A 12,509-nucleotide genomic window follows, 5' to 3' on the forward strand; every position below is an offset into this window, starting at 1 on the left:
AAGGATGGTTGCCTTTTTTTGTTGCATTTGGAATCAATATGAAACAAATGAGACAGTAAATATGAACGCATCTAGTATGGTTTAAATCAACTAGATTAATATTGTTTATTATAGAACTGGAAAATCAACTATAATAAGCAAGGCAAAACAGCAGAATACACAGTTGGTTTTGTGCTTCTCAAGTAGGAATGTGGGGAGAAATTCAATTCACCACACTTAAAACTGAACTCACTTAATTTTCACTTTCCAAAGCTCCTGGAACGCATTCTGTTTGAAAACCAAGGAACCACTGTATAGAGAACACTCTAGGATGTGTGGCAGAGCACTTTCTGACCATGCGGCTTGGTTCAGGCAGAAATGTCCTAAATGGTTTATGAAATCACAGGCGAGAAAGGAGGAGAATAAATGGGAATTACAGGGACCCTCGTTGCCAGAGGATGAGTAAGCAACACATTAAAAAAAAAAACAACCTACAACGCTCTTTCGAAAGTAATCCTAGCTTGGAATTGAAGCATAAATGTACATGGTTTTCTTTGCAAACCACTCTTTTTCTGTATAAACAGGGGCATATGGAAGGGGAGGTCTGGGGGCTGGCAGCTCATCCCCTCTTACCTATCTGTGCAACAGTGAGTGATGATAAAACTCTGAGGATCTGGGAGCTTTCCTCTCAACACCGTATGCTGGCTGTGAGAAAGCTTAAGAAAGGTAACCTTCCTTTAGTCCTATATATGCTATCAATACAGCACCTTTTTACTATCCTCCTTTGGGTCACACCCTACACCACACCCAGCCTTGCACCTCACACCTGGAGCTGCTACTTTTAGGAACTGCTCAGTTTTACAGCTGTTCACATGCATAGTTGTGCTCCTTCTGGGTAGTTTGTCCATCTTTGGTCCCCACCCTGCACTCAGCTCTCACCTGTGACCCCTAGAAACTGTCAGCGTGCGACAGCGGCCACACCCCGCGAATGGCTCCGACTGATCGGCTATACCAGGTGAGGGTTTAGCTGATGGGTCTCAAACCTTCCATGAGTTAGGGACTTCCCTTGTAAGCAAAGACAGACTCTGGCGGATTGAACAGACAAGACCAAGAGTGGGTCCTGTCAGGAGTTCAGCCTGCACTCGAGTAGGACCCTGGTAGAGACACATGCCCAACTGGCATGTTCTCTCCCTCCTGGTCAATCGTTTGGGAGCTTCAAAAGCTTTCTTCATCCCAAACATCACAGTGACCGCTGCCAACAGACATCGGCACACTTAGGGATCCGCAGAGTTTGCGCATTTCACGTGACAGAACTCAGCATTTTGGCTAATCGACTTTATTTACATATAAACACACACAGAGCACTGCAACATGGCTCCCTCTCTCTCTAGCATCAGACAGCAGAAAGAGAAAGCACAAAGGACAATAGTCTCACTTCACGGAACACAGTAACACAAACTTCCTGTCTCCGTCACTTCCCACTCTGTGGAGTCAAAACATATACCATCATGTGAAAGACAAAAATGACATGACTGCAATCATGGAGCAGGAATTCTAACAGGTCCAGTGGTCAAGAGGGCAGTTTCTTCACATGCTGTAGAGGGAAATGAGAGGCAGATGGAGCTCATTAACCTGGGAAGGTAGCTCATCTAAGAGAAGGCAAACTCTGATCCTAGACTTCCACTGTCTTGTTGCTTCTATTTGAGAGAAAACCTTAAAACATATTCAGAGTGGAGTCCCTAAAATGGTTGGATGGCGCTTCATACATTTCAAAGCACAATTCAAAGTGTTGGTGCTGACCTTTTAAGCCCTAAACGGCCTCGGTCCTGTATACCTGAAGGAGCGTCTCCACCCCCATCGTTAAGCCCGGACACTGAGATCCAGCGCTGAGGGCCTTCTGGTGGTTCCCTCATTGTGAGAAGTGAGGTTACAGAGAACCAGGCAGAGGGCCTTCTTGGTAGTGGCGCCCACCCTGTGGAACACTCTCCCATCAGATGTCAAGGCAATAAGCAATTATCTTATCTTTAAAAGACATCTGAAGGCAGCCCTGTTTAGGGAAGTTTTAAATGTTTAATGCTGTATTGTTTTTAACACTCGATTGGGAGCCACCCAGAGTGGCTGGGGAAACCCAGCCAGATGGGCAGGGTATAAAAAATAGATTATTATTATTATTGTTGTTGTTGTTGTTGTTGTTGTTGTTGTTATTTATTCCAGCAACTCCTGCAGCCAAGCTGGTTCAAAGCATACTGCTCTGCTTTCCTTTGGACCACATCAGCGAGGCTGAGCAGGAGGTCTTGTTGCCTGGGCAGCCCAGGACCTCCATACACACTGCCCAGGCTTGCACCCGAGTTGGTCACTTCGGTGCTGCTAGCGCAGCGGTTTGATTTCACCCCCGGCGGTGCACTCCATTGTCTCTCAAGTCAGATGCATGCCAACAACAACATGCATAGTTATTAGGGACACAGGAAGCTTTCCGACACTGCGTAAAACTTTTGGTTCTTCTAGCTCAGTGTTGTCTACACTGACTGGCAGCAGCTCTCCAGGTTTTCAGGCAGCCCTACCTAGAGTTGTCAGGGATTGACCTTTTGCATGGAAAGGAAATGCTCTACCACTGAGCTGCAGCCCTTCCCCTAAGACACTGGCTAATTCTAAGATGCTGATTACCGTATTTTTTGCTCTATAAGACTTACTTTTTCCCTCCTAAAAAGTAAGGGGAAATGTGTGTGCGTCTTAGGGAGCGAATGCAGGCTGTGCAGCTATCCTAGAAGCCAGAACAGCAAGAGGGATTGCTGCTTTCACTGCACAGCAATCCCTCTTGCTGTTCTGGCTTCTGAGATTTAGAATATTTTTTTTCTTGTTTTCCTCCTCCAAAAACTAGGTGCGTCTTGTGGTCAGGTGCATCTTATAGAGCGAAAAATACGGTAATCTGCATTGACTGCTGCCTTCCTCAGCATCGAAGCGCTAAACAGAAACTCTCTCTAAATGTCTTTTTTCTAGGAGGACGGTGCTGTGCCTTCTCCCCCGATGGGAAAGCCTTGGCTGTCGGGTTGAACGACGGGAGTTTTCTGGTAGTGAATGCTGATACTGTAGAAGATATGCTTTCCTTCCATCACAGAAAGGAAATGATCTCTGACATCAAATTTTCCCGAGGTGCAGAAGAAATAACTTCTTAATGAAAGGCTTTTTACCATGCAGTGTTACAAAATACCGAGTTTAGCCAATTATTTTCCTCTTTGGGTTTCTATGAAAATTGGGAAAAATTGAAAACTGCACCATCCTTGTTCAAGAGAGACGTAGCAGCAGACTTTGGGGAACCCAAAGATTTGCAGAAATGCAAAAAGTCTTTAGGGGAAAATCCTAGTGTGGTGTAGTGGTTAAGAGCGGTAGACTCATAATCTGGTGAACTGGGTTCGCGTCTCTGCTCCTCTACATGCAACTGCTGGGTGACCTTGGGCCAGTCACACTTCTCTGAAGAATAGAATAGAATAGACTTTATTTGCATAGCCAACAGGCCATTGCATCGAAGGACAGACAAAAACAAAAATACATTATGGAAATAGTTATCATAAAATAATCTCAGTACTTAAAACTTGGCAGAGGTAATGATAATAATAATAAGATCCTAGGCGAGGAATCCAGGTGACGACACTGATGTCATTCAGACAGCAGCTCTCAGTCTCATTGCTCTCTCGACAAACCTGGCAACCTTCTCTGTTGTCGAGCTATTCTGGTCGGCTAGGAGTGAGAACAACTTGGATTCACAAGAGCGGCCCGGGATGGCAGATAGGAGCGGCGTGATGGTCTCGGCCTTTTGGCTAAGATCAAGTGTAGTACTTCTCTGAAGTCTCTCAGCCCCACTCACCTCACAGAGTGTTTGTTGCGGGGGAGGAAGGGAAAGGAGAATGTTAGCCGCTTTGAGACTCCTGAAGGGGAGTGATAAAGCAGGATATCAAATCCAAACTCTTCTCCTCCTTCTTCTAATGAGAAATGACTGTGCTTAGAACACTGACTGACTGGAGGCAGTGAACAGAATGGAGTGTATTAGAAAAGGGCATGACTGGCTGGGACCCTGAACAGAACACTCCATGCTGCAACATTTTATTGCAGGTCCCACTTGTTCCTCCAGGAGGTAGACCACAGGCCACATCCTATTTCTCAGACCTCTCCAGCAGTTAACTCTTCCCCTCTATGTTTCATTGTCCCCGATGTTTTCTCTGCTGTTTGTAGTGACGGGTGACATCTCAGTTCCTCCCAACTGTCACATTTCCTTGTAATAAAACATGCACAGGCATAATGTTGCAAGGAAACTGCTGTCAGCATGAAGTGAAACTTACACGTGAAAGACTCTGGTGCAGTGGGTGGGAGGGGTATATGAATTATTATTATTTACAAAGCCCTCGGTCCTGTATTCCTGAAGGAGCATCTCCACCCCCATCATCCAGCCTGGACACTGAGGTCCAGCACCGAGGGCCTTCTGGCGGATCCCTCACTGCAAGAAGTGAGGTTACAGGGAACCAGGCAGAGGGCCTTCTCAGTAGTGGCGCCTGCCCTGTGGAAAGCCCTCCCAGCAGATGTCAAGGCAATAAACAACAATTTTACTTTTAAAAGACAACTGAAGGCAGCCCTGTTTAGGGAAGTTTTTAATGTCTGATGCTGTATTGTTTTTAATATTCAGTTGGAAGCTGCCCAGAGTGGCTGGGGAGACCCAGCCAGATGGGTGAGGTATAAATAATAAATTATTATTATTATTATTATTATTATTATTATTATTATTATTATTACAATTTATTACATTTGTATACCGCCCTTCATCCAAAGATCTCAGGGTGGTTTGCAGCATAAAAATTCAAAACGAAAACAAACTGAGTAGCACTGCATTACCTTTACCACGTTCTTTCCTTTTGCTTGCTACTTTTCCATTACAGTGGTATCTTGGTTCTCGGACTTAATCCATTCCGGGAGTCCGTTCGACTCCTGAAACCGTTTGACAACCAAGGCGCAGCTTCTGATTGGCTGCAGGAGCTTTCTGCACTCAAGCAGAAGCTGCATCAGACGTTCGGCTTCCAAAAAACGTTCGCAAACCAGAACACTTCCGGGTTTGCGGGATTCAGGAGCCGATCGGTTCAGCAACTAAGTCGTTTGAGAACCAAGGTACCGCTGTATTTTATAACTCAGCAACATTCCCCGATGCTTCTGCAATGGAAATAGAAAGAAAACCACATCAAATGCCATGCCATGATGTCAGGGAACTGACATCGGAGCGAGAGGCGGAGGCAAGGCTCCCAAGCGATGCTGGAGAAGGGCCCAGCAGGGAGAGAGGCAACTCATCGGCTGGGGAAGGAAATCAACGCAACACCAGGGATAAAGGGGGGCAGATGGGGGAATCGGCGAGGGGGCTCCAGGACTCCTCGCCGGAGACCAGCGGGGAGAGCACGGGTCCTCCGCTGCCCACACCCACCCTGCGCAGAAGACTTCCGCACAGGGAAAGTAGGCGTAGACTTGGCGTCAAAGAACTTCTTTGCTGGAAGAAGTTCAAGAAACGCCCACTGACGGATTCTGCCAGCGACTGAAACAGCCACAAAGTGAAGGGCTGTCCAGACAGAAAAGGTTTAACCAGGCAACCTAGCCAGGAGTGGTGGCAACTTACGCACGAGCAACCCCTATAACCATTACACATGATTTACTTCAGATTCTTTCTTTTACAGATGCAGGGAAATACCTGGCAGTGGCTTCCCATGATAATTTTGTAGATATTTACAATGTGCTTACCAGCAAAAGAGTTGGCATCTGCAAAGGGGCATCCAGCTACGTCACACACATTGACTGGGATTCAAGAGGTAAAAACCTTGAATATGCGTCCTAGCCTGGTCTCCAGTGAAACAGATTTCACAGTTCTTTTTGACATGCTACAAAACATGTGTCTCCTGCTCACCCAGTGATGAAACCAAAATATCCAGACAACCTCAACATTATATTACATATTTCAACATGAGCCAAATGCATTTTGACACGAGGGCCTAAAACAACATTTAAAACAAACAAAAATATGACTATTGGGTCAAACACTTCCGATGAGGGAGGTGAAACAGTTACTTCAAATCTCCATTTTAAGCAGCCAAATCATTATTTGTCATTATTATTCATCAATGCAAGCTTTCCCTGGCCAATTAACACCACCTACAGACTCAGAGTGTGTGTTATATAAACTGGGCACAATTCAGCTAGTGATGTCAATGGAAAAGTTAATGCAGAACCGCTGTCGGAATGTGGGCGGCAGTTTTTTGGTGACCTCACAGCAGGGCAGCCAATCAGCACCTTGTGCACCTGACTTCCGCTACAAACTTGTAGGGCAGTTTCTCCCCAAAGTTCTGCTCTGAAGACGAATGGTATATTTAGATGGAATGCTTTGAGAAAGCTTTCTGGGCCTTTCCACTCCTCTAAAATCTTACACTTATCCTCACTCTTGGTGGAATCCAGAGGTAATTTCCCCCTTGATGAAGACTGCAGTTATTTTTGTAAGTGCTGAATAACTAGGTTTTAGTTCTTTGTCAAAACAAACCATAAAGGGAATTTACCCTTCTTTGTCAAACCATATCTTAATTTAATAGTGAGAGAGCCTTGTCATAATATCCTCTTTCTTTTTGATCAAGGGAAGCTATTGCAAGTCAATTCTGGTGCCAAAGAACAATTCTTTTTTGAAGCTCCGAGAGGAAAGAGGCATGTTATAAGATCCACCGAGGTAGGAATGAAAGGGATGGTGGAATATGTCACGAATTGAACTTTCAAAGTTTTATATATTGTTGTTGTTGTTGTTTCCTTGCTCTCCAATAAAATAAGAGCATACAAACTGGTTTGCAGAGTTTCCTATTTGCCTTCACCAAAGCTAGTTTGTGATCAGCCCGGTCCTCTGAGCTGTCTTTTACTGTACTAGCCTCCCCCAACCTAGTGCCCTCCAAAAGGTTTCTACTACAACTCCCAGCAGTGCCACCTGAATTTGGTTTTCACCAGTTTTCTTGTGAACTGACCAGATCTGCAAAACCTAGACTAATGTGTGAAATGAAAGGAATGGAACTGTCCTTCAGGTTTCACACTTCTCTGGATTTTACAATGCAGTTCTTGTCCCAAAAACATACCCAAATTTGTATTTTTTTTGGGGGGGAGGGTATAACTTTTGAAATGTGTATATTGTGAGAAATACTTTAGAAATCAACTATTTTTGAGGACATACCTAGGGATAAACAGTGATTCAAACAAAACTTGGTGAACTTGATCCAGTAATGCAATGAGAAACTTCTTTGTGAAAGGACCCCTCTCCCAATTGCATTCCTCTGAATTATTTTGCTGATTCTTTGTTTACTTGAGAGTAAGTCTGACTTCACTCAGTGGGAAATATTTCTCAGTAGGCTCGTATGGGTGTGCACTTTCAGACAACCTGTTTAATAATAAAAATAAAATAATAATAATAGTTGTTGTTGCTGTTGATGCTGTTGTTGTTATTATAATATTTGTATGGCATTCATCGTGATTGGTTTGCCCAAAATTGGTAGGGAGGTTAGATGAGACTGACTATTTATTGAGTATCATTCCAATTTGTTTGTGGGGAGGTTAGACAATGCTGTATCAAGCAATTATCATCCCACACTTTCCAGGGCATTTCCCCATCAGTTTCCTGACCTGATCGCAAAAAGTCCAGTTTGGAGAGGAAGTGGGTTTGTTGCACAAGAGCTCCGAATCAACAATCCCGCATCCTGAATTGGAATCCCATCAGAAAATAGCCTGGAAGCACCTGCAATGTCTGGTTCCTTCCTCCATCTCCCATATCATGTGTTTTTAACCTTTGGTTCTGCTTTGAAATAAGGAATCTTTGGATTTCTTGCAAGACATTGTTTTTTTTAAAAAAAGAAAAGAAATACGGACGTGAGCTTAGTAGTTCAAGTTTTAAAAATAGGGTTGCATGGAACAGCACACAGTGATTTTGTGTTTTTAATGAGCCTGCTGCAATCACTGCCCTTTATTCGAGGCACATTTAACTGCACTACATCTTTCGAACAAAATGAGCAGCTGGAGGAACAATTCGCCCACTCTGTAAAAGTGTATGCTGCAAGAATCAATTCCCTAGAGGATGTGAGCTGCTCTTACATTTATGGATTCCATGTATATATATATATCTTTTCAGATTGAGAAGATCGAGTGGGACACGTGGACGTGTGTCCTTGGTCCTACCTGCGAAGGGATTTGGCCAATGCACAGCGACGTCACTGTTATCAACGCGGCTTCTCTCACCAAAGATCGCACGCTCTTAGCTACAGGGGATGATTTTGGGTTCGTAAAGCTCTTCAGATACCCGGTCAAGGTAATGTACAACACAACTCAGGTTGTGAAGTCTCTATACATGTTCCAAAAGCACGCTGGCAAATGGAGGCATCGTGTGTTTTAAGGGAAGATGGGAAACAAGCAGAAGGAATCCTCTTGGTTTCTTGCAGGGTCAGCATGCTAAGTTCAAGAAGTACGTGGGGCACAGCGCCCATGTGACTAATGCCCGCTGGTTACACAATGACTCTGTCCTTCTGACGGTGGGAGGAGCTGACACTGCTCTGATGATCTGGACTCGAGAATTTGTGGGAACCCAGGAAAGCAAACTAGTGGACAGCGAGGAGTCGGACACGGATGCCGAAGAGGATGGAGGTAATGTTGCCTATGTTTTTTTATTTGTTACACTTCCAAACTTTACGCCATGCATCCATACGGGAGCAGTTGAGACCAGATTCATGGGCTTTTTGTTCACTTAAGAGTCATTCCACACATTATGCAGGAAGAGGAGAAGGTGGCATATAAACTGGGCCTTCTTAGGTGAGCAAGGAGATACCATATTTTTGAATGCTTCCCAGTGAAAATAAAAACCTCTTTGTGTAATAACCTAGCATATCAGGACGAGGGCTGTGTGTCCCCTTTCTGCTAGTTTACTACTTGCAGGAAGGTCCGTCCTCCCCTCCCAATTTGGAGCAGCATTTAAAGCTATGTTAGCCCAGCCCTGCATTCTAAAATGGCACAGCCCAGAATTGTCCCAGCTCATCCTGGGTTGTGTGTAAATGGGCAAGAGACAAGAAGAAGATCACTCAGTGCTGTATTACCAAGTTTGCTAAATAAGTTAATCAGAGAGGACCTTGTGTCAGGAGCTCAGCCTACACTCGAGTAGGACCCTGGCAGAGACACATGCCCGACTGGCATGTTCCCTCCCTCCTGGGCGATCGTTCGGGAGCTTCATAAGCTTTCTTCAGCCCAAACATCACAGCAACCGATGCCAAATGACATCGGCACACTTAGGGATCCGCAGAGTCTTTGCAGTTTGCGTAACAGACCGCAGCAACTCAGCATTTTAGCTAATCTACTTTATTTACATATAAACACGCATGGAGCACTGCAACATGGCTCCCTCTCTCTCTAGCATCAGACAGCAGAGAGAGAGAAAAAACAAAGGACAATAGTCCCACTTCACGGAACACAGTAACACAAACATCCTGTCTCCGTCACATCCCACTCTGTGGAGTCAAAACATACACCGTCATGTGAAAGACAAAAATCCCATGACTGCAATCATGGAGCAGGAATTCTAACACCTTGGACCACCCTAATATTTACAAGTTTTAAACTGTCATGGCATTGGCCATGGGACCCTGTTTTTTGTTTTGTTTTTCCTTAGATGATGAGGAAGCATGCTTTGTGCTTAATGAACCATGTGCACGTTAATTTCTATGCTACGATATTGCAAGCACCTAAACTAGTGTCGCGTTCCATTTTGCATCCGTCAAAGGTTATGACAGTGACGTTGCAAGAGAAAAAGCGATTGACTACACCACGAAGATCTACGCCGTGAGCATCCGCGAGATGGAGGGCACAAAACCGCACCAGCAGCTGAAGGAGGTTTCCGTGGAGGAAAGGTATGGCAATGGGGAGGCGCTCAGTTACTTTCCCTCATTGTTCCGTCAAGGGGCCTGCTGGTCCGCACAGCTCCAAAACCTACATTGAGAATCCACGTTACTCTGCAAACTAATGCACTTCCTCTTTGCAATGAAACATGTTTATTTCAAGGCGTTATATTGCAACCATCCATTTTTTAAAAGTTCTTCTGCGTATACTTTAAAGTTCACTGTGGGTGTTGATACGTATTGCGTTTTTAAATCTACAGCTCATCTCCCTTATTTGGATGCTTCCATATCTACCAAATCTAAATTCTAGCTTTTCTACATATTGTGCTGAAATAATGTATTCCAGGTACCACCAATCTGTATTGTCCATATAATTAGGAATGCTACCATGTATTTCTTTCAAACAAAAGTGGAAAAGAAAAACCTTTCCCCATGGTTCTGGGTTTGCATTTGGGGTAGTAATTTTTCTTTTATTTTAAAAAAAAACTTTCAGTGGTTGTAGTTACATTGCAGATCTTTTCATCAACTCACGAAGTTTATGGTTCTCCCTTAGTGTGGGTGCCAGAGTTTGGCCTGGCAACTTTGTCTATTATTTTAATAGCTTGGGGAAATCAAGAGGCTATTCAGGAGACAAGCCTCTACTCCAGCAGCCCATTCTGCCACCTTCCTTTTGCCACAATCTGTGCAGCAGAACAGGAGCCCTGCTTGCTACAGGAGGCCGGGGCAGGGGGCAGGAAGGTTTGAAGGATAAAATGAACTATAGAAGTAATGCATATAAAAACAGCATGGAGCTGATAAAACAAAACTTGCTGTCTCTGGGTCAAGAGCTGGCCATCTTATCTGCTAGGTCCAATTCTTACGTTATCTTTTTTTGAAAAACACTTGTTATTAGTTTTCCAATATACCCCAATGATAGCCAAATTATAACAATAACAATTAATTCCCAAATTATACAATTATCAAAATGCCAATCGACTTAATGCATTTTAGTTTAAGTGGCTCTGCGGATGGTGGTTTGGGTGCATTTCTGATCTTATATCACTGTGTTCCATAATCGTAATTAATGTCAGTTGCATTTCAGTTATAATAAGAATCCCTCAGTCAACAGCTACATAATTAACGATTTCCATTTGTGTTGTTATAATATATAAATTTATAAAGCTTCAGGTGAGGTACTCAAACTATTATTTTTATTCTGCCCTGCATGTGAAAACACTTATGCCCATGGAAATTCCTTCTGTCCATATATGGTGTTGTCTCTGTTACTTCCCAGCTGTTGTTCTCTCCCATTGTGGCTTCAGACAGAACTGAATCTTGAAGTTTCTCAGAGGTCTTATCTCTCCATCCCTTGCTTCGATGTCTCAGAACAGGCGACAGTCTGCTAGAAACTATTCTGTCTCACCAGTAAAACATGTCTCAGATCTTCACCATTTCCTCCTCAGCCTAGGAAAAGGTGGACAGTTTTTGAACGCGCTGAAGATTTAATACTCCTTTCCAACACCCAGAATCTCTGTAGCGTTCTTATCACAGCCCCCAGATTCTTTTCCTTCCAGCTAGAGATTTATGGCCCAATTAAACTTTAGATTACATTCCATCAGTAACGCAAACAAATCTCAGTCTCTTTTTCCTGTCTGTTGTTTTTAAGCAGAGGTGAGGGGAATTACTCTGCCTTTCCAACACAGTCATACTTGAGCGTCCCCTCACCCTCCTTTCTTCATTTCAGATCACACATAGTTTCCATCTTTGCTTGTTAATATCAATATTACTCCAACGTCCCTTCTTCACTTGTAAATATCTTTTTGTCTTGCATTCTGGGGAGGGTTGCTGAATCATAAATACCATATTTTTCGCTCTATAAGACGCACCAGACCACAAGACGCACCTAGTTTTTGGATCAGGAAAACAAGAAAAAAAATATTCTAAATCTCAGATGCCAGAACAGCAAGAGGGATCACTACACACTGAAAGCAGCAATCCCTCTTGCTGTTCTGGCTTCTGGGATAGCTGCGCAGCCTGCATTCGCTCCATAAGATGCACACACATTTCCCCTTACTTTTTAGGAGGGAAAAAGTGAGTCTTATAGAGCAAAAAATACGGTATATAAAAGAAACTTAAAATAAACAAACCGTGTGCTTCCCTCTCCCCACACTCCTCACACTGAAGAAAATATCTGAGTTCAAACCTTTGATCTATGTAGCTGATATATTCCGCAGTATGTTGTTGCAGCCCTTTTCCATCACGCGCTGGTACATTAAAGTCAATAAAAAATCCAATTAAACAGAGAACCTCTGCTTCTTAATGGCAGCGTAGGAGCATTTTCGCCAGGCAAATTGTTTTTGAACTCAGCGCCTCCCTTCTTGCATTCCATGCCGGAGTGAAAGCCAAGTACCGAGACAAACTGTGAGTGAAGCCCCTTCCCCCCGTCCCTGGGGGGAATTTGCAAGGATGATTTGCCCTCTGTCATCCTTGTTTTTCATTTGCTGACGATCCCCCACTGTCGTGGGGGCTGCCTTCATTAAGGCAGGCAGGACCTGAAGCCTAATGCTTACGTTATCCAAGAGGCATGGGTGCTGATTGCACCCTCAAACAGTGACTGTACCTCAT

At 44.0% G+C, this 12,509-nt stretch overlaps 1 protein-coding gene across 6 annotated transcripts in view; it reads left to right on the forward strand.

The window, feature by feature from the left end:
• EML6 (EMAP like 6) overlaps positions 1-12,509 on the forward strand; it is a 174,812-nt gene that overhangs the window by 117,668 nt on the left and 44,635 nt on the right. For all 6 annotated transcript variants that reach the window (XR_014545789.1, XM_083604732.1, XM_083604734.1 and 3 more), the window contains 7 exons: positions 564-705; positions 2,977-3,129; positions 5,685-5,816; positions 6,630-6,718; positions 8,156-8,332; positions 8,463-8,664; positions 9,791-9,917. Coding sequence is in view for 5 of the 6 variants with exons in the window: in XM_083604732.1 (XP_083460858.1) it covers positions 564-705; positions 2,977-3,129; positions 5,685-5,816; positions 6,630-6,718; positions 8,156-8,332; positions 8,463-8,664; positions 9,791-9,917 (1,022 nt within the window). In the remaining variant the exon portion in view is untranslated. The remainder of the gene's footprint in view (positions 1-563; positions 706-2,976; positions 3,130-5,684; positions 5,817-6,629; positions 6,719-8,155; positions 8,333-8,462; positions 8,665-9,790; positions 9,918-12,509) is intronic.

The sequence above is a fragment of the Podarcis filfolensis genome, assembly GCF_964270895.1.
Source record: "Podarcis filfolensis genome assembly, chromosome: 3".
NCBI classification, from domain to species: Eukaryota; Metazoa; Chordata; class Lepidosauria; order Squamata; family Lacertidae; genus Podarcis; species Podarcis filfolensis.